This window comes from Sebastes fasciatus, chromosome 12 (assembly GCF_043250625.1).
Source record: "Sebastes fasciatus isolate fSebFas1 chromosome 12, fSebFas1.pri, whole genome shotgun sequence".
NCBI lineage: Eukaryota > Metazoa > Chordata > Actinopteri > Perciformes > Sebastidae > Sebastes > Sebastes fasciatus.
The window spans coordinates 2,556,824-2,579,318 of NC_133806.1; the positions used below are offsets into that span (position 1 = coordinate 2,556,824).

A 22,495-nucleotide genomic window follows, 5' to 3' on the forward strand; every position below is an offset into this window, starting at 1 on the left:
AAATAAAAAAGGCATAGTATAGTATGTCGAATTTTTTTTTTTAAATCAGTATAGTATGTCGAAAAAAAAAGTTATAGTATTGTATGTCGGAAAAACAAAAAAAAGTCAGAATAGCACATCACAAAAAAAAGTCATAGTATAGTACGTCGAAAAACAAAAAAAAAGTCATAGTATAGTACGTCGAAAAACAAAAAAAAAGTCATAGAATATCATGTCGGAAAAAAAGTCATAGTATGTCGGAAAAATTAAAAAAAGTCCTAGTATAGTATGTCGGAAAAATAAAAAAAGTCCTAGTTTAGTACGTCGAAAAAATAAAAAAAAGTCATAGTATATCATGTCGGAAAAAGAAGTCATAGTATAGTATGTCGAAAAAAAAAAATTATACTATAGTATGTGGAAAAAAAAATTGTCATAGTACATAATGTTGAAAAAAAAAGTTTTAGTATAGTATGTGGAAAAAAGAAAAAAAAAGCCATAGTATAGCATGTCGGGAAAAAAAATCATAGTATAGTGTGTCGAAAAAAGACAAAGTATCATATGTTGAAAAAAAAAAAAAAGGCATAGTATAGTATGTCAAAAAAAAAAAAAAAAAAAGTCGTAGTATACTTGAAAAAAAAAGTTATTTTATAGTATGTCGAAAAAATTAAAAAAATCATTGTATAGCATGTCGAAAAATGACAAAGTATTGTATGTCAAAAAAATTAAAAAAGTCATAGTATAGTATGTCGAAAAAAAGTCACAGTATGGCACCGACCTGCTCCACCATCACACTTCTTCCTGCTGCCTCTTCTGATGCCAACCTCCTGTTTCCACCATTCAGGACCAAGCAGCGGACCTGGAGCAACAGAGCCTTCTCCATAGCTGCCACTTCCCTCTGGAACTCACTCCCGAACACATCTGAGACTGCACCAACCTGTCCACATTGAAATCACAAATCAACACTCACCTTTTTAGAACTGCTTTTTAATGTGTTATCAATGTTGTGTTTTATTTTTGATGTTATTTTTTTTATGACAATTTTTACTAAAGTGTCTGAGTTTTAGAGTTAGGTTACCTGTTTCATGTACTACTGTCAGGATGTAGCGACCGTTTTATCATTTACTTAATACAGCCATAAATTGTCTTACCTTTGCTGTTTTGTGGTCAAAAGCCTTGGTCTTCTTCTTCTTCGTATATATGAGTTCACTTCTTCTTCTTCATTGATGTTTATTGAAAATAAACTCTTTCTGGCAGAAAGCGAGGCAGAGGCAACGAATACTAGCCAAGCACAGCACAGCAGGGCGGGACAAAGACCAACAGTGGGGAAAAAAAAACTCGAGGCACACACACACACACACTGCAGTCGTTAAAAATCCGGCAAATAAGGCATCTTCCAGCAGGGTTGTGTCGGAGGCGTGTTTATTTGTGCTTCAGAACATAACCGCCGTGAAACAATCAGAAAATAACGTTTTACTTCTGACTCACTGCTTTGCGCTCACTAATGGCGCTCCCTCTCTTCATTCACTCTATAGCTTGCATTTTTCATCATTTTAAATAAAGTAATTTAAGTTTGCATTAAATCTTTTACAAAATTCCACCAGGAGCTACAGAACATGAACGGTGGTGATAACTGCAACTCAACATTGATTTCTGAGGGGAAAAGCTCCACAGGTTGACCTCATGTGTCTGTGTTGAGCCATGTAATGTAAAACTAAAATGGTGACACATGCATCTGTTATAAACAAAAAAATATGATTTCTTTTGCAGCAAAAAAACAGACAGTCAGGATTGTTTTTCAAACATCGCATAAAAAGACAATATTAAGGTGCTGACTTTCCACCAAAATCCAGACATAATCTGTTTGTAGTCAGTTGAGAAACTGAAGCCTTGATTGAATTCAGGTTCAGGTTTTATCTACTTCTTTCTGTTTGTTACAAGCAAATCTGTTATAATATGAAAAAACGGCTGGTATTGGTATATATATGGTATATGGTATCTATGCAGTATATATGTATATGTATATACGTGTATATATAGTAGTATGTGGAAATTAACTGCAAAACTCCATCGTTCCACAGGGTGGAGCTGCAACAGAAAGCAAAGCAGATACTTCTATTTAAATGTGTTAATCTACAGTTCTGTTGTCATAAACAGAACTAATCTGCAGAGGCACTTTGGGTTCAGAATATATGAATAAATAAAGACAAAGTAAAACCCAGGTCCAAGTGGAGGAGGTGGTGGAGTGTGGAGCAGAAGGAGTGGAGGAGTCTCAGTGTGTCTGCAGAGACTGTGCAGAAGGACAGAGTCCAGATACACTGATGATACTCTGTCAGATCCAGAGGAACACAGAGGGATGATGGTGGTTAGAGATCACCAATCCGATCTGATGAGAGAAGAAGACAACAGAAGTCATCAATCAGTGTTTACAGAGACTCCCTTCATCAGCTGTCAGTCAGCATCCAGTATAAAGAGCACCAGGACTTCAGTCTGTGCAGCGTAGCCAGCTTCCTTTCAGCTCTCATGTTAAAGTATTGGAGTGAACACACTGAGCTCAGAGCTCACAGACCAGAGGCCTGTACTACGAAGCCAGTTCAACATACCCAGGGTATCTTCTCCTTATCTGGTTTAACTAACAACCGCGATCCCGCTAAGCGGTCCTACGACAGTTGTTATCAACTCGATAAGTCAACCCAGGGTTTCTCAGTCTGGCTACGAGCGCGTTCACATGAAAGGGGCGCGGCGGTGTTTGTAGCACATGACCAATCACAGACATGGACCAGTCTACGGTCAGCAGCGCGGCATACTTTACAAACACATATTAGACAAGTTAAACACATAATCCAGACAAAAATTAACACAGTTTAAACTGACAGATGAAGGAAAGACAGCTGGCAAAAAAAAATCACTGACTGTGTGAATGTGTAAATTAACACTTTTAATATCAATGCCACATCTAGAGCACCAGAGATCTGACTATAACTAATTACACGTGTATTCCATTAAATGAATGTGTTGATTGGATGTATTCTTATAAAATAGAATAGAAGATACTGAATTAATATATGATAAGAGATTATAAACTGATTTTGTGTTATTGTGGTTATATAAATGTAATTTATGTCCGTTTCACACCGCTGGGTTTGCAGCTGAAAGAAGGCGGCTAAATTATTGTCATACATGCCATAATAATACATCTAACCACATTAACTCAGCAGAGTACACAAAGTAGTTATAGTCAGATCTCTGGTGCTCTAGATGTGGCAGTGATATTAGAAGTCAAGAAGTTAATCTGGCATGGCTGTGGTGGGACAGGTACACTAATACATCAATTGTGGCTCTGCCCAGCAGTGAAAAGATTTAGTGTTGATGTTATACATTTTTTAAATTCCATTTTATGTGTAAATATTCCAATATCCTCTACAGTGTGTTTACTGGGCAGTAAGTTAGACAGAATTGACTCTAATATGATGCAACGTCTGATTGGACTAGCATGTCTCTCAGTGAAGAGGACAATGCTCATACACTGGAAAGTGAGGAAACATAACTGTTTCAGTTTGGACATCTGGCTCAAGGAATACCTGGACTTGGTCTCAATGGAACAAGCGGCCAGGACTCCTCAAACTGGACAGTGGGCTTGAAGGTCCTTGGACTTCAATCAGGACATTCCTGAACACAACGCATTCTGTCGAGACACACACTGTTGTGGAGTCTGACTGCCCATGAGGAAATTATGTCTATGCTGAAATGACATGCAATGTGGAATGGGTATTTTTGTTCGACTGGTGTCAGTCGGTAATAGAAGTTAAAATGTTTGTTGTAACCTGTGACTGCTCTGCACTCCCTCCCGCCTTTTTTCTTTCTTTTTATTTATTTATTTATTTTTCCTCCAGGACCGGAGTCTCTGCTGTACTCTGCTCCTCTGCCTGCCTTCACTCATACACCGCGCTCGTTCTCGCTCTTTCGCTCAGCTCTCACGTGCATGCACGTACACTCCACACTACAGAAGAGTTAGTTTAGCTCTGAGAATATCTAGTGAATGTTCAGTGGACGTTTGTGCAGAAATAACTGCTGCAGCTCCTCCAGACCAACAGAGGTTTCCCGTGTCTTGTGAAGTGACGGGGCTCCACAGAGAGAAACGTTATCGTCTCCGACCAAAACTCCGGCGTCTCCCCCATTCCCTCCGGCCGCGGTCGGGAGGCTGAGGCAGGAAAAGCCAACACTAGGATTAACACTGATTCATGGAGAGACCTTCGTCTGGTCAGCTAACATTACTGCCAAGCAGGTGAAATATAGAGCCGTGATGTGCATTCCAAGCAAAAAATACTATTAAAAAATCACTGGCTATTATTCGATTATACAAAATGTGTTACTATCTATGTGCAGATTCAGATACTAAATACTAAATAAAAATCAACTAATAAACTGTGCTGTATTAAGTAGTATATCATTATTACACATACAAAGTAGTTAAAATGAGCACCTTTACCAGTTGCAACATTATAGTGATGAACACATTAATGCATCAATAATTATAATACAATAATATACCATAATATATATTATTGTGAAATGGGCCATTCTGCATAATGAGTAGGCTGCTTTTACTTTTGGTACTTTAAGAATATTTTGATGCTAATAGGGACCCTTTTGAAAATGGCCATGCCAGTTTTTCCTCGGAGCGTTTGGAGCGTTATTTAACCTCCTTCTCGACAAGCTCAAATGACACCAATTAATTCATCAGGTTTTATAGTCTCATATGATACCAGTATCTTCACTCTAACTTTAAAACTGAGAACGCTACAACCTAAAAATCGCAAGTTGCGTTAATGCGTTAAAGAAATTAGTGGCGTTAAAACGAACTTGCGATAACGCGTTATTATTGCGTTAACTTTGACAGCTCGACTAAATATGGAGTCTTTTTGGACAAGGAGATCAAACAGAGCGTTTCAGACAGAGGGTGTAAAGAGGTGCTGCAGCACAGCCGGTAGAAGAAAAGTAAAGTGTTTTTTTGAACATTAAAGCATGTAAACATGTTCTAGTAGAAACCTAAAATACAAGTATGAACCTGAACATCATCTTAATAGGTTCTCTTTAAAAGGTCCTACATGTTCATACACAGACTGAACAGTAAAACGTCAGCAGTGATTACTGGACTTCAGCAGAGGTTCTGGTCTGTTTAAAGACCACATGGTTACTGAATGTAACCATGGTTCTATGATGATTCTATCTCTCAATGAGAGAACAAACTCTTTCTGATCAGATTTGATGGTACGACAGTTTGATGGATGAGGACCACTGTCTCTATACATGTTGTGATGCTGTCAGCTGTAATCCAGCTTTATTTCCTGGAGACATGAACACAACAACAACATCTTCTTCACATCAACTCTAACACATGATCACAACAAGCTTCTGGCTGATCTGATTGGCTGACTGTTCTCTCTCTCTCTCTCTCTGTGTGTCACCGTTCTCCTCTCACAGCTTAACTGAGGAAACACATCACAACAATACTGATGAAACTAGCATGGACCAACTCCGACTGTCTACTTACTCAAGAGTCTCCAGTCTACAGAGTGGACTCTTCACAAGATCAGACAGCAGCTTCACTCCTGAATCCTGCAGGTTGTTGTATCTCAGCTCCAGCTCTCTCAGATGGGAGGGGTTGGACTTCAGAGCTGAGGCCAGGGAAGCACAGCTGATCTTTGACAACCTGCAGTCACTCAATCTGAATAAAGAATAAATGATGAAGATAAAAATCACTTTAAATCAGATGTGTTCAGGTTTTAAATGTGTAGCTCAACATCACTATGTCCTAATCAATGAGCTTTTCCCTAAAATGAGTACAGTGACTTTGTCATTGTGTTATTGTGGATCATCATAATGTCAGCCTTCTACAGACATCATCCAAATGTCACCACAACATTCATACACCTGTTCATGTCAACACACATCAATAACATGCTGCTGATCTCTCTAAAATCAAATTCCATACTGCATAGGAACCCTGAGTATTAGTTCAGAGGATCTTCTGTATCCAGATGTGACCATTTACCAACAATGATAAACATTCATTTACTTTAACAATAGTGGATTTTTTCTACACTTTCTTTAAGAAACACAAGTCTTTAGTGACTGCAGACTGAATTTAGTTCAAGAAACATGAAAATATGAAGAAAAGGACATTAACAACTTTATGGATGTAAGTTATGTTTGTTCATAAATCAGGTTCAATTGTTAATTAAACATATAAGATCTATTATAGTAAAAGAGAGTCAGTGAACTGACCTCAGAGTCTCCAGTCTACAGTGTGGACTCTCCAGAAAACCACAAAGCAGCTTCACTCCTGAATCCTGCAGGTTGTTGTTACTCAGATCCAGCTCTCTCAGATGGGAGGGGTTGGACTTCAGAGCTGAGGCCAGAGAAGCACAGCTGATCTCTGACAACCTCCACCACCTCAATCTGAATCAAGAATAAATGATGAAGATAAAAATAATTTTATAATCCAATCAGATGTGTTCAGGTTTTAAATGTGTAGCTCAACATCACTATGTCCTAATCAATGATCTTTTCCCTAAAATGAGTAGAGTGACTTTGTCATTGTGTTATTGTGGATTGCTACGGTCCATGTCTGAACCGTCCTGTGTATTTGTCTGCTTAACTGTGGTGCAGTATTTAATTCATTCTGTCAATTAAGGCTGGTCAACACGTCATTCGCTTCTCTTGAGGGATTCCCGCCTGGGTCACGCCTCCGGACCGTCCCACCTGTGTTTGTGCCCAGTCTTCCCCAACTTCAACTGGCCCCTCCCCCCTTTCTCGCCTTCGGTCCCAGCCACCAATCAGCAGCCTGCATGATCCACCGCCTCACCTGATAAGAGCCTCTTCGTGAAAGTGACAGGGCGGCTGTGATTTCATCTGAGCAGTCCACCTCTGTGTCTCTCTATTGTATGTTAACTTGCGTGATAGTCAGAGTAACTTTGTTAATGCGTCTGTTTAAAGGTTAACTTGTGTAAGAGACACTCGTTAAGTGGTTCAGGAATTTGGGGCAGTAGCATAATTTATTTAGAAATACATTCCTTACAATAAGTGTGCATCACATGTAGTGTTTTAAATGTCTGGCTGAGGGTAGCTGTGAGGGTGAATCCCTCAGTGCCACAACGGAGCTAATGACGCATGCAGCCCCGGGTGTTGCATTCGAGCCAGAGGGCCGGGTGAAGACACCGGTTACCCTGCCCTGTTACGATCCCATCTCTCCTGGTTTTTCGGGATCTCGAGATGAGGCTCGGTTGAAAGTGCGCCTAGCTCGCCTAAAGCTGGAGGCTCAAGAAAAGGCACAGAAAAGTCAAGCGCAGCTTGAGTTCTGCCTACAAGTTAAGAGAATGGAAATAGAGGCAGAAGATGACCGTACTGTGCGGATTTTACGCGACACAGCTTGTTCCCAAACCGTCATGTTAGCCAGAGTGTTGCCATTTTCAGATCAGTCTGCCTGTGGCTACAGTACTGCATTAAGTGGTATTGAAATGGGTTGTGTCTCGCGGCCCCTGCACCATGTGTATGTGCGATCTAAATTAATCTGTGGTCGTTTAACTGTTGCTGTCTGTCGACTTTACCAATCAGTGAACTGACCTCAGAGTCTCCAGTCTACAGTGTGGACTCTCCAGAAAACCACACAGTAGCTTCACTCCTGTATCATACAGGTCGTTGTTACTCAGATCCAGCTCTCTCAGATGGGAGGGGTTGGACTTCAGAGCTGAGGTCAGAGAAGCACAGCTGTTCTCTGACAACCTGCAGAGTCTCAATCTGAATAAAGAATAAATGATGAAGATAAAAATCACTTTATAATCCAATCAGATGTGTTCAGGTTTTAAATGTGTAGCTCAACATTACTATGTCCTAATCAATGAGCTTTTCCCTAAAATGAGTACAGTTACTTTGTCATTGTGGATCATCATAATGTCAGCCTTCTACAGACATCATCCAAATGTCACCACAACATTCATACACCTATTCATGTCAACACACATCAATAACATGCTGCTGATCTCTGTGTTCATCAGTGTGTGTGCTGAAGGATCAATATCAATGATCAGACATTATTTGTGGAATACGTTGAAACAAATAGAAACTAGAGAAATATTTCTACTTCATGAAGTAAACTTGATCAATGTAAAACAAATATTAGTTCAGTTGATCTTCTGTGATGATAAACATTAATTTACTTGAACAACTAACAGTGGACATTTTCTACACTTTCTTTAAGAAACAAGTCTTTAGTGACTGCAGAATGAATTTAGTTCAAGAAACATGAAAATATGAAGAAAAAGACATTAACAACTTTATGGATGTAAGTTATGTTTGTACATAAATCAGCTTCAATTGTTAATTAAATATATAAGATCTCTAATAGTAACAGAGAGTCATTGAACTGACCTCAGAGTCTCCAGTCTACAGTGTGGACTCGAGACAAGATCAGACAGCAGCTTCACTCCTGAATCCTTCAGCCCGTTGATACTCAGCTCCAGCTCTCTCAGATGGGAGGGGTTGGACTTCAGAGCTGAGGCCAGAGAAGCACAGCTCTTCTCTGACAATATGCAGTCACTCAATCTGAATAAAGAATAAATGAAGATAAAAATCACTTTACAATCCAATCAGATGTGTTCAGGTTTTAAATGTGTAGCTCAACATTACTATGTCCTAATCAATGAGCTTTTCCCTAAAATGAGTAGAGTGACTTTGTCATTGCGTTATTGTGGATCATCATAATGTCAGCCTTCTACACACATCATCCAAATGTCACCACAACATTCATACACCTAGTCAAGTCTGGAATTAGTAATATTGTGATATGGCATAAGTGTCGTCTTTTCTTGGTTTTAAAGGCTACATTACAGTAAAGTGATTATTATTTTCTGAACTTACCAGACTGTTCTAGCTGTTCTATTATTTGTCTTTTACACTTAGTCATTATATCCACATTACTGATGATTATTTATCAAAATGTTTTTAAATATTTTGTGAAAGCACCAGTGGTCAACCCTACAATATCGTCGCAATATCGATATCGAGTTATTTAGTAAAAAATATTGTGATATTTGATTTTCTCCAAGTCACCCAGCCCTAATACATATAACTGAGACTGCTGAAGCCTCCGAGTTTTAGATAAACTTTACAGGTCATTTTACACAGAACAAGACTGCGGATTTAGTCCTCATCTCTTAACACTCAGGTTATACAGGGATTGCTTCACAGACAGAAGGAATGATGACAGACATCAATAACTCTTTGAATGTACATATGAACATGCAAGTATTGTATTGAGACAGACTTGAAAAAAATATGAACCTCTAAAGATGTTTCTGATGCAGAATATTTATTAGTTTTTTGTTGTAATCTAAATGTCTGCGGCTTCAAATAATTAGACAATGCTGACATGAAAACAGAGCACAGTTAGATCTGCTGTCAAAAAGAACGTCGGAATAACTTAGAACCAAAGAAACCTCTAATTTGATAGTGTCATTCATAATCATCACTTATGTGCCATTAAATTGGTGCAATACGTGTTTGTTGAAGAGTGCTGCACCTTTAGACATGTTCAAATAGATTGCTGCAGGAATGAGTCCTAAAACCCAGAAATGAGTTAGCATTTCAGCAATTCCTGTTCCCTCGTCTGGAGGTCAACGGGTTTTTTTAATGGGATTTTAGTTAGATGCCTGAAATAAGGTCTGTGGTTAAAGGTCCAGTGTGTAGGATCTGGCAGTATCTAGTGGTGAGGTGAGGTGATTGCAACCAACTGAAGCCCCTCCTATGTGCCAAGCGTGTTGGAGAGCTACGGTGGCCGACGCAAAAACGTGAATGTCCCTCTCTAGAGCCATCTGGAGCAGAGCTAGTAGAGAGTGTGTGTACAAACTACATAACCTACAGTCAGTGAACTGACCTCAGAGTCTCCAGTCTACAGTTTGGACTCTCCAGTCCAGCAGACAGCAGCTTTAGTCCTGAATCCTGCAGGGTGTAGTTGCTACTCAGCTCCAGCTCTCTGAGATGGGAGGGGTTGGTCTTCAGAGCTGAGGCCACAACTTCACAGTGAGTAGCTGAGATCCGACAGTGAGAAAGTCTGTGACGACACAAAAATGACAAAATATGTTATTATGCAAGAGGACAGTTTATATTTACTTCATGCATTTGATGACTAAACAGTTTGATATATACTTCTTTGATTAACATTTGCTCTTCACATCAGCATTCAGCTAATCTTATCTCACTGTTTGACATGAAACAATAATTCTCAAACCTGCGGACTTTTAATCTTTGTTTTTCTTTAATCTTGGAGATGAAGAAAGAGAAAATTAAGCTACATTGAGGCTTCTCTAATGTCCAGCCTGTCAAGTGTGATCTGATCCCAGGTCTGTCTCCACAAAGTTAGCATGAGGCCTTCTTGATTGGAAAAGCACATTAAAACTCAGTGAATAAGTAATAATAATACAGTTGAGAAAGTTGACCTCTCTTTGCTGCTACCTGCTGCTGTCAGGTTCACGTTTGACTGCTGCCAAACGGTAGAGAAATTGAACAAATCGCGTAATAATATTAGACCTGTACATAATTAAACATTTTTATAATTAGATACTTTGATGACTGCATGGTGTTTTGTCATTAACACTCTTTTCTGAGCATCAAGCGTATTCATCTCACAAACACAATTAAAGAACCAATAAGGTTGCATTATTTTCAACATAATATCATCAGAAAGATGATATCAGTGTATCAGCATTAAAAACATAACATTGATCTTTGGTGTGTATAAGATCTATTAAAAAGTCTTAATTCTACCATTCTGCTGTTATATATTCATCAGACCGCTGTTATTGGTGGAAGCTGTGTATTTCCTGTTACTACTCTTCTCTACATCAACAAGAGAGAGAAACAGAGAGGTGGAGACAGAATCTCACTTCTTACTGTGCTGTGAGAAATATAAGGATGCGAGAGATGTTTTCTTTGAAAAATTAAATAGCATATATCCCGAGTTCATCCATCTCCCCAATCCTCAGAAAATACCATATTTATGTGGGGAGAACAATCAATGTACAATATTAGTTGCAATATATGTTGACTGTTGCCGTACAATAAAAGGTGCTACAAGCTCTAAACATGTTTCTGATTGACTACATCTGTAAAAGAATGTGTATTTAAAATGTATTTGGTATTTTGTGATTAAGATTATTTTGTGATTATGTAATTTAGCTTTGGCAATAATGTAACCTGAACATTCATGTCAATAAAGCTTATTTGAATTTGAAACACCGGAGTTTCCTTCTTTGAGTAAAAGAATAAAAGGAAAGATTTAAAAACAAGATGATGGAACACAACTTGAATTCATGAGCAATAAAATGCACCATTGCTCGATTCAACACACTCAGGGGTTTTACAACGACAATCTTTGTCTCGTATGATCAGTAGTTTACGGTGGCTAATGCTAGAGTTGCTGGTCCGGTCCGGTGTACGAGCTTAAACCGGTTTGATTTTATGCTAACCGACGGAACCGACATTTGCCATTATGACACGTTCTGGAAAATTAAAAAGTAGCCGACATCAACAACCTGTGCCGACAAAGTCACAGTGCTAAATCCAGCCTGTATTGCATCACAAACAAGCAATATGACAACGTGATTAATGTTATATTATATTATGTTGGTTTATAAACAAGAAGAAGTTTGTTTACTGTTTTTTGGGGTGACAAGACATGACAGAGCTGGTCTCAAAGAAAACTAAAACTGCGGCAACATTTTGGATTTGAAGGCAATGACAGAGATGAGCCCTAAAACACACGAGGTAAGGTGTAATGTGGTGCAAGGCCTATTGAAAGCAAACCCCAGCACCAGGGCTCTGATCCCAGGACCGCCCTGACTTCCTGCCGGATCAGCAAACGTACTGTTGCTGCCGTTACACCGGTTAGACCCAGCGCTCCACCAGCCAGCTGATCTTTTTTTTTTTTTTTCATTTGTTTTACCAGGTTCACATGTCGTCTCCATCACCAAAAAATATAAATAAGAAAAAACTGTAAAATGTAACAATTATTAGTAATAAATAGAATAAGTGTGTTCATTAACTCGACAGCTAGAAACACAACCTACTGAAACATTTTTAACTCAACATTGGAAACAGCTCAAAAATATCTGTGAGAAAATACAACTGACATATTTATGTAATAAACACGTGGAACACTTATAAGAATATTATATTTTAAGAATAATTTATAGTGTGTATACTTGAAGAACTACACTGATCTATAAGGTAATCACATCTGGACTTACAGAGCTTTTCTGCAGTTCCTCACAGCTGGAATCAGTCTCCATCGTCCCTCATCTGTTGTGTTGTACTTCTTCAGGTCCAACTCATCCAGAACCTCCTCTGACATCTGCAGCATGTAGGACAGAGCTGAGCAGTGGATCTCAGTGAGTTTCTTCTTTGTTCTGTCCACTGACTTTAGGAACTCTTGGATCTCCTGATGTACCGTGTGGTCATTCATCTCCGTCAGACAGTGGAAGATGTTGATGCTTCTGTCAGGAGAGGTTTTGGTATATCTGTTCATCTCCTTCAGGTTATTGATGATTCTCTGCATGATTTCGGGACTGCTCTTTGTCGGACCCAGCAGACCTCCTAAGAGCTTCTGGTTGGACTTCAGAGAGAGGCCATGAAGGAAGCGAACAAACAGGTCCAGGTGGCCATTTTTACTTTCAAGGGATTTCTCCATGACTCTCTTCAGGAAGTTCTCCAGGGTTGAATGAGCATAGTCTTCTCCCAGGAAGGCCTTCAGTACCTCTGTGTTGCTGCTTGTGAAACAGTGGAACATGTAGACTGCAGCCAGAGACTCCTGAATGCTCAGGTGAACAAAGCAGTAGACTGTTTTCTGGAAGATCACACACTCTCTTTTGAAGATCTCTGTACAAACTCCTGAGTACACAGAGGCCTCTGTGACATCCAGACCACACCGCTCCAGGTCTTCTTGGTAGAACATGATGTTTCCTTTCTCCAGATGTTCAAACGCCAGCCTCCCCAGCTTCAGAAGAACTTCCCTGTCAGTCTTCGTCAACTCCTGTGGACTCGTCTCATGTCCCTCACCATACTTCTGCTTCTTCCTCTTTGTCTGAACCACCAGGAAGTGTGAGAACAGGTCAGTCAGGGTCTTGGGCAGCTCTCCTCTCTGGTCTGTAGTCAACATCTCTTTCAGAACTGTAGCAGTGATCCAGCAGAAGACTGGGATTAGACACATGATGTGGAGGCTCCTGGATGTCTTGACGTGTGAGATGATTCTGCTGGACAGCTCTTCATCACTGACTCTCCTCCTGAAGTACTCCTCCTTCTGGGCGTCAGTGAAGCCTCGTACTTCTGTTACCCTGTCAACACATGCAGGAGGGATCTGATTGGCTGCTGCAGGTCGGGAAGTTATCCAGACGAGAGCTGAGGGAAGCAGATTCCCCTGGATGAGATTTGTCAACAGCACGTTGACTGATGACTTCTGGGTGACATCAGACACAACCTCGTTGTTCTTGAAATCCAGTGAAAGTCTGCTTTCATCCAGGCCGTCAAAGATGAACAGAACTTTACAGACAGCGAGCTTCTCTACTGTGACCTTCTGTAATGTTGGATGGAAAACATGGAGCAGCATGAGAAGACTGTACTGCTCATCTCTGATCAAGTTCAGCTCCCTGAACGAAAGCAGAATCACCAGACTGACATCTTGGTTTTCCAAGCCCTCTGCCCAGTCCAGAGTGAACTTCTGCACTGAGAAGGTTTTTCCAACGCCAGCGACGCCGTTCGTCAGAACGACTCTGATGTGTCCCCGTTGGTCAGGTAAGGCTTTAAAGATGTCGCAGCACTTGATTGGAGCGTCATGGAGGGTGTTCTTCTTGGAAGCTGTCTCAAGCTGCCTCACCTCATGTTGGGTATTAACCTCTTCACTCTGTCCCTCTATGATGTAGAGCTCAGTGTAGATCCTGTTGAGGAGGGTTCCACTTCCTGTTTCATCAGTTCCTTCAGTCACACGTTCACATCTCTCCTTCAGACTGATCTTATGTTCATCTACAACCTCCTGCAGACCTCTATCTGCTGAAAGAGAGAGACAAAGTTTAAGACAAAACAAAGAAACGTATTATTTCCAATGCCAATATGAAAATAATCAACATAAGAACATATACAGAAGTAAAGGTTATAAAGTCATCATCCCTTCTTGAAGTAAAAAATAACGTCAAAGTGATTCTTACATTTATTTTTAATAGTTTTTCAACAAGTTGCTCCGCAGGACAGACCTATGGTTTTAAGTTAGAGAAGGAGACTGTAGCAGGAAAGCTAATGTTGTTTAAAGTCTGTGGCTCCTGTTCAGTTCAGTTCAATTCATAACAGAAGTTATCTTAAGACGCTTTTCATATAGAGCTGAGGCCTGTACTATGAAGCAGGATCAGGGGTTAGCGAGGTAACTTCAGGGTTTAACCCTTCACGGTTTTCCGTTCTACGAAGGTGGTTCACTTCTTACCGGGGTAGATCGCCATGGTAACTGATGCTGAACACCTATCCTGCTCCGGAGCAGGTTATGTTCCAGATAAGAGATCAACTCGTATAAAAGCACCACCTACTGACCAATCACAGCTGAGTGCGCAGAACAACACAGTTTAAACTGACAAATGCAGGAAGGACAGCTGGATTTATGCTGTGGGTGTTCACCGCTTTGAATTATGTTTTTATATTTATTTTCTTTACTTGGTCTTGAGTCCGTTTCACACCGCCTGTAATGCAAAATTACATTGTATGTAATGATGTCTCTTTATGCAACAGTGGAAAGTTACTGTCTGTGTGCTCTTCGTCTCATGTAGTGGGAAAGTACTGAGTGTTGACTTTTACTGGGACACTGTCTGAGTTAAACAACTCCTTATCTGAGTTAAACAAATCCTTTTCTCACAGTCCCTGTTGTATATTTCTATATAGTCACATTGTAATAATCTCCTGCGGTGCACTCTTCTGCAGACTTTGTGTGACTCTGTATAACCAGTGCCTCTTCTTGCAAGAATAAAATACAACAAAGACATTTCATCTGTTCAAGATCCTTATTTCAACGTTCATTAGGACTCATCTCGGAATATTAATTGAATTTCCATTACACGCCGGAGACGGGGACGCAGCTGAAAGAAGGTTGAAATGGTCCTACACGCCGTGTACTTATTAATGGGCATAATGAGGTGTAATCCATTCATCCATAACACATCTAAAAGCTGTTTATATCTAGACAACTATATCTGACTTTTGAGTGTTCCGTTAAATTAATAAGTCTGTTAATTTACGCATTCACACATCGGGAGTTTTTTCTTTTGCCAGCTGTCCTTCCTGCATTTGGCAGCTTCAACCGTGTTACTTTTAGTCTGGATTAAGTGTTTAACTTCTTCGTATTTGTCTAATAATATAGTTTGCTCTTCCTTTGTAAAATGTGCCGCTCTGCCTGTCTGTCTGCAAGTCTGTGGACTTGTTCATGTCTGTGATTGGTCAGATGCTGCAGACACCGCTCCGTTCATGTGAAAACGTTCGTATCCAGATTGAGAAACCCTGGGTTGACGTACCGAGTTGATAACCAGCGTCGTAGGACCGCTTAGCGAGATCTCGGTTGTTAGGGTTAGTTAAGCCAGATAAGGAGACGATACCCTGGGTATGTTGATCTCTCTTCGTAGTACAGGCCTCAGGTCTAGACCGTGCTCTATAATTTAGAGACCCAACAAGAGCATTGTTATGCGACAATGGCAAGGAAAAACTCCCCTTTCGTCAGTGTGACTGTCTGACTGTGATAGAACAGTGATGTTGTTGCTTTACACAGTTTAATAGTTCTCCATCTTCATCTATGCTGATGGAAAACAAACATCGTTCTGATTGGTTAATGCAAAGACGGAGTGCTACCATAAAAACAAAACATAAAAATATAAATGTATTCCTTTTGGGTTCAGATTTTCTTTCAAAGGAGAACAAAGTACAAGTGATACAGAGCAGATGTGTATGATGGAGAAGATCTTAAACAGTTGTCACAACAACAGTCAGTGTATTAAAACAAGAAGTCCTGTTTCCAGACATGAAGACATCAGCAGACCGATCTACAGGCTTACTTTGTACAGTGCTGGTCTGACTGGCTGTCTGCAGTCGAGGTCTTGTTCTGGATCCGGACATCGGCTCCTCCACAGAAGCATGACTCCTCTTCTTCTCTCTGTGGACACATTACTTTATCACTAAAATCATTTGTTGATTGTTGAAGAATATCAAGATTTGTCCGATAACGTCTAGAAGCTCAGATGGTCACAGAGAAGAGTTAAAGTGTTGTTACTTTTCTGTTTGAATTCAGCATTCAGTCTGTAATGAAAATTTCTTTATTTTAACTCTCCTGCTTTAATAAACAAGAATTAGCTGCTTTTCCTGTCTGACTGTCTTATTAAACATTTAGTGATCTGGCTGAAGTTTGTTTATTAAAGAGGAACAACGGACATTTTTAAAACATTGATATGGAGGCTAAATAACATGATGGAAAAACTACTACAACTTGCTCATGTACGCTCATATTGAGAGGGCACGCCAGGAAACCACGAGGTGACAGCGTCATCACGGTAAACAGTAACTTCCTGTCAGTAGTGATATGAATAGAGTATAGAATTTAAACATTTGCAATATAAATAAACATGCCGTTACTTCTTCAATGTATTGTATGTATTAACAATAAACACTTCCAAGACAGGGAAACTGTGTCAGACCTTTCTGACTTCTTTAGTTTTCCAGTAGTTACAGTTTATACAAGTGCTGTCCACTGGAACGGAGATGTCCATGACAGGATTTCAGTGCATGTTGTGAGGGTCGTACTGCAGCTATCGACCATGTTAGCAACAGGCACGGCATATTGGTAGCTAGCTAGTTGGATAGTAAAATAACGTTAGCTATAACTAATTCCATACATACAGTCCGAGACTATTCTAGACCAAGTAGAGCGCAGATGGGAACAGTCTGATATACCTTACTGGTGTGGTGTTCATCACTGTGGAAACTACAAGCTAGCTGCTGCCCAAATCCTGTCATGCACCTCTCCGTTCCAGTGGACAGCACTTTAATAAACTATAATTACTGGAAAACTAAAGAAGTCAGAAAGGTCTGACACAGTTTCCCCGTCTTAGAAGTGTTTATTGTTAACACATACAATACATTCAGGAAGTAACAGCATGTTTGTTTATATTGCAAATGTTGAGATTCTATACTCTATTCATATCACCACTGACAGGAAGTTACTGTTTACCGTGATGATGCTGCCACCTCGTGGTTTCCTGGCGCGCCCTCTCAATATGAGCGTACATGAGCAAGTTGCAGTAGTTTTTCCATCATGTTATTTAGCCTCCAGAATAATATCAATGTTTTAAAAATGCCCGTTGTTCCCCTTTAATACAAACTCATCATTTTCTGCAGCTACTTCACAGTAAAAGTCCTCCATTAAAGAGAGCTGATTATGTCCTTTACTGATTCACAGTCACTTTGGGCAGCTTAGTTTGAGTTAGTTCAAGTTTGAACTGAGGTTAGAAGTAGTCTAAATATTGAGGTAGACCAGCGGTCTAAGACACACAGCATGTAACACTGGTGTTCTTGGGTGTTGTACAAATCTATTTTTGACCATTTCATGCACTTTGTTTTGTCAGCATACTTTTACACCAGAGATGTTTGTTCTTGCCCTCCAGAAAGTGGTGAAGAAAATCTAAGCTCAAAGGTCCACATTATAATGATCCAAAGCTTTCAACTCCAAGCTCTGAATCATTAGTAAGTGGACCTTTGAGCAGATTTTTCCTTCACCATATTTTACAGATGTAGTTAAAGAACAAACTCAAACCATCAACACATATAATCAAGGTGAGCAAATATTTTCTACAAATGCTTTTTCACCACATGTTGCACAATTATGATGTGCACTGATTCAAGATGACACCCAGCAGCTCATAACAGCTGATTTTAGGAGAAGTCAAACCAACAACATATTTTAAGGACAAAGCTCATTCTTCCAGATTTTGAATAGTCACAGATCTTTAGACCATTTCACAGTTGTAAACATAAACATTCCAGATGTGTCCCCGTTTATTTCCTGTTGCAGTGGATCTGAATGACATCAGCTGACAGGAAGTAAACATGGACCCCAAGCTTCTTAGCAATGCAATTCTGTTGAACCGGCCTTTACAGCAACTTATATGGATATTTTTTAAGTGTTATTTGTGAAATGGAGGTTCTCAGGTGTTTTGTTACAGAAATACAGTCAGTAGTTTGTAGCTATTAAACCCAGACTAAGATCCATCTTAGTTTGAAACAGTATCTGCACTAATAGTTCTGCATCAGGAATAGAAATCTTTTAGCAGAACATTTTGTCTCCATTCTCAATCCATCATCGTCCATCAGCTCAGTTTACAGTAAAAACAGTCTCTTACTTTGTGTTTGAGGGTCGAGGTTCATTACTGAAGTCTGGTGGATGATCTTTGGACCCGTCACTCTTCATAGACAGACAGTCTGGAGACTCTGCTCTGTCCTCCTCTTCCTCCACACAGTCACTCATCTTCTGATCTGAAGTCAGTCTGAGAGGTAAAACAGAAACACTGACTGTGAACACGTAATGCCGGGATCAGACTACACGATATTTTTGTCTTTGATGATGGTCAATAGGCTCGTTCAAGATGAGCCAGGCTGGCACAGAATCGATCCGTGCAATGCACGCCGGTTAGATTCGAGTCCGACTTGATGCCGACTCGCTCTGACGTCATGCACACGTGGGCAACGATAACTTCAAGAGATTGAGGTGGCCGCAGTTTTTAGAGCTCTCCACCGACAGCAAGTCCCAGGGCATTATAGGAAACGCCTGGCTCGCGCCTGATCAAAGAGCTGATTGCTCTTAGTTTTGACAGAAAAACACCACGTGTGTAGAAAATCACAACTTTCTGTGTAATTGTAATATTTAACACTAGATTGTAGGATATTAGTCTCATTTTGTGCAATGAAGGTTTCATCTGTTAACAAACATATCTTGTGTGGTTTATAATAATAACTATTATTATAATAATGAAGGTTATCTATATATAACACTTATCAAAACGAGTGCTCAGTATGTGCTTTACAAGGCGGACATAAAAATAACAAAGGATATAATATAATGCCAGATAAACGCACATTTCCACATAGATTTACAAAGAAATATAAATAAATCCCAACATGGCCTGAAAACTACAAGTGGCCTACAGATGGGATCTAACAGGAAGTGACTTTTTCTGTGACTTCCTGTAAATTCCGTGAAGGCTGCTGGAAACGGCTGGAAACTGTCCGACTTGACTGCAGCTTTAAGTCACCTCCTCCTGCTGCTGCCGCCTGATCTCCTCTACTTTCCAGGCGAGGAGCAGTTCATCTCGAACGAGCCTAATGCTTGGGTAATGATAATTTAGCATATTCCCGCAATTAGTACCTTTTTTGACTCCGTCATGGTACTCCATCGACAGGAAGTAATACACAAATACACACACACACACGCACACAAACAGTATACAGTATAATAAAACCATCCAGCTGGTCACTTCTCTTTAAATCTCTGCTTGTTTTCTTGGCTTACAGCAGGTTTAATGAGGATTATTCAACCAGTCACGACTTTGTGTTCACAGAAGAATCAAACTGTTGAGTTCATTCTAACATTTCTCTCCTCTACAGTCCACAGGTAGGAAACTGACTCAGAGAGTTTGACAGTAAAATAATAAAATGTTGGATTAATACCAGCGTCGGCGTTAGGGGCCTTGGGGTTCCAGGCCCGCCAAAAAAGGTCACTGTGGCCCCTCATCTGAATTCTCTCCTGACAAAAACACTGAACTGAAATAACAGCTAGGCTATAAGTAAGATTAAGTCATACTGTTTGGTAATGGAAGGATTTAACACTACAATGTAAAATAAAGCACAAAACAGTGATAGTTTTGCATTTAGGAAACAACTAAGACATGTACTTGGGCTTGATTACATCGTTTTTCTATTGGATGGTCCTAACTGATTAGTTTAGATAAAATGAGCCGAGAAAACCGGGTCAGTTGTCCTGGATGTAAATGAAGATATTAACTTGATTACTGACACTTTTAGCACAAGCATTGATGCTCGTAGTTACTGTTTATGCGTAGCGTTCACTAGCGAATCTTTATTACAAGCTGTCAAAAAATATAACAGCCACCTCACTAATGGTTCAAATAAAACAAGAACACACAGCACAAAGAGACAACTATGGAAACTCTGGGAAATATGAGCCGTCACTACAATATTTCAGTAAGAAGCCTCGTTTTGATCCGCTCCGTTTGCCATTTGTGTGACATTTAGTCTTTATTGACTTAAATAGTGGTTATGAAGAAATCAGTCAGACTGTTAGATTAATGTGTTGTTTAACTCCGTTTATCTCGGCACCTGTCTGTGTGCGCATTTTGACCCTGGCACGAGCAAGACGCAGGGCGGGCCTGAGGAGTTATCTGTAGCCTCCAGTACCTCCTCATTCCACTACAGAAACCATAATAAGGCCTGAGGAGTTATCTGTAGCCGACAGTACCTCCTCATTCCACTACAGAAACCATAATAAGGGTGCAGCTGGCTGGAGAAGATCACAGATAACAACCTAACTGCTGTTGGCTATATCGTATGTTATTTCCAGTAATAATATAAAATGTGTGTTTTCTGATTAAAAAGTACACAAACGTAGGAAGATAACCACTCCAAAGATGGGTTAGTTGTTAAGTATCCAGCTGCAGTCTGATCTGGAGCTCAAAGCTGATATGTACGTGGTTTGCAGTGGCGGCCGGCCAATAGAGTCACACACAAAAAAACATTACTACTACTACAAATAATAATAATAATAATAATAATAATACAAATTATACAAATTGTCAATATTTGTGTGTTTTAAATATGAAATGCACGCAGTAATATGTGTAATTTGATTGTAATGTGATTATATTTTGTATTAATAATCTGAAAAGTAACTAAAGTTGTCAGATAAATGTAGTGGAGTAAAACAGTCTAATATTTCCCTCTGAGAGGTAGTTGAGTAGAAATAGAAATTAGCAGAACATGGAGATACTCAAGTAAAGTAGAAGTACCTCAAAATTGTATTTAAGTACTTAGTTACATTCCACCACTGAGTACATGTTATACTGTTGTGTTTTTCAAAGCATTATTTACTCTTCCTGTTGGAATAAAATAATTGTTAATTATTTAACTGCAAAGTAGTAATGTGTTTTTGCATTAAATGATAACAGGATGTTTGCTGAAACGGATCGGATGTTGCTCCACCCAGAAAACCTTCCACCAGCCGCCACTGACGGTTTGTTTACATGATGCAACAGAAGAGCAGCTAAAAATAAAAGCTAAAATAGAATATAACACACAAGAGTAAAAGCTCTAGTGCAGTATATAAGATCATTATCTGGTTTAATAAAAGGCAGCAGCAAAAAGGAAAGTTTGAAGCTTTCCAGATATTTGGTGCAAAAAAAGTGAAAGCTGCTTCTGCATGTTTAGTTGTGACTCTGGGGACACTAAGCAGACCTGATCCAGACGACCTGAGAGGTCTGGATGGTTCAGAACATAGAAGTATTTTGGCCCTAAACCATTTAGTGCTTAACACTCACCCTGCTTCAGTCTTCACTTGTCCTCCTTCTGCTCTGCTTCTTCATCTCAAAATGGTTTCTGGACTGACTCTCAGGGTCATCCCTCCCTCTGTTCTCATGAGCCTGGATCACATGGTCAGTGTGCCTCCTCCTCTCTCCATTTAAAGGAAATCAGCTCAGTTTTGTGACTGTGTGTGTTCACAGCCATTTAACATGTTTAAATCTAATTCTCTCGCTTCTTGATCTCTCCTCGCACATTTCTTGTTTGTTTTTTTCATTGACTGGATTTTGTGCAGTTTTATTTATGTGCAAATAAATAAATAAAATAAAATAAAATGTGTTAATAAGAATCTCTCTTGGCTTGAACAGGCTGAACCCTCTTAGACCGACAACAGACCAGTTTTAGTCTTCTTTAGGGGGGTCCAGGGGGTCTTTAGGGGGAGATAGCAGGTCAACAGTAGATGTCACATAGAAGTGGTGTACATCATCTGAAAGGTGGGAACCTGGAGATTAATTTGAGATGCAGCTCAGCACTGTGTGACAAGTTGTTCTAGTCATGAATCAGAAATAAACATTAATGAATCAATTAATTAAATAAATATTGAAAGTGTATAAGGGTTTAGAACATTACGATAGAAGTATATGATGGCCATCCCCATGCTCTATTATGTCTCATAAATTGTTGCAGCAATTTCATTTAAATAAAGTCATAAAAAAGTCATAGTATAGTAAAGGGGTCAGCAACCTGCGGCTCTTTAGCTCCTCTCCAGCGGCTCCCTGTGGATTTATAAAAATGGAAATTCATTTTTATTTATCATTGTTGTAGGTCTATGGTACGACGGTACGATGGAGTATTAGGGCCA

At 39.7% G+C, this 22,495-nt stretch overlaps 1 protein-coding gene across 9 annotated transcripts; it reads right to left on the reverse strand.

The window, feature by feature from the left end:
- Window positions 1-1,381: 1,381 nt before the first annotated feature.
- On the reverse strand, window positions 1,382-21,807 carry LOC141778349 (NACHT, LRR and PYD domains-containing protein 12-like). Of its 9 annotated transcripts, none has more exons than XM_074652558.1 (10): window positions 21,654-21,807; window positions 18,447-18,590; window positions 16,110-16,207; window positions 12,282-14,073; window positions 9,911-10,087; window positions 8,407-8,580; window positions 7,603-7,776; window positions 6,265-6,438; window positions 5,531-5,704; window positions 1,382-2,362 (listed from the first exon to the last, which is right to left on the reverse strand). In XM_074652558.1, the coding sequence occupies exons 2-10, from the start codon at window positions 18,569-18,571 to the stop codon at window positions 2,350-2,352; spliced, it is 2,901 nt and encodes a 966-aa protein (XP_074508659.1). In that variant the 5' UTR covers window positions 18,572-18,590; window positions 21,654-21,807; the 3' UTR covers window positions 1,382-2,349. The 9 variants fall into 9 exon arrangements, with proteins under 9 accessions (XP_074508659.1, XP_074508657.1, XP_074508658.1 ...); XM_074652556.1 differs by having other exon boundaries at window positions 12,282-14,076; XM_074652557.1 differs by lacking the exon at window positions 21,654-21,807 and adding an exon at window positions 19,469-19,744 and having other exon boundaries at window positions 12,282-14,076.
- Between the last annotated feature and the right edge of the window lie 688 nt (window positions 21,808-22,495).

Bases quoted from the DNA above. Each gene is read 5' to 3' on its own strand.
- LOC141778349 (XM_074652556.1), bottom strand. From the start codon at position 18,571: ATGAGTGACTGTGTGGAGGAAGAGGAGGACAGAGCAGAGTCTCCAGAC. The intron at 16,208-18,446 runs GTAAGAGACTGT...ATGTGTCCACAG, and splicing joins CCTCGACCCTCAAACACAAA to AGAGAAGAAGAGGAGTCATG. The intron at 6,439-7,602 runs GTCAGTTCACTG...TTCTTGATTCAG, and splicing joins TGTAGACTGGAGACTCTGAG to ATTGAGGTGGTGGAGGTTGT.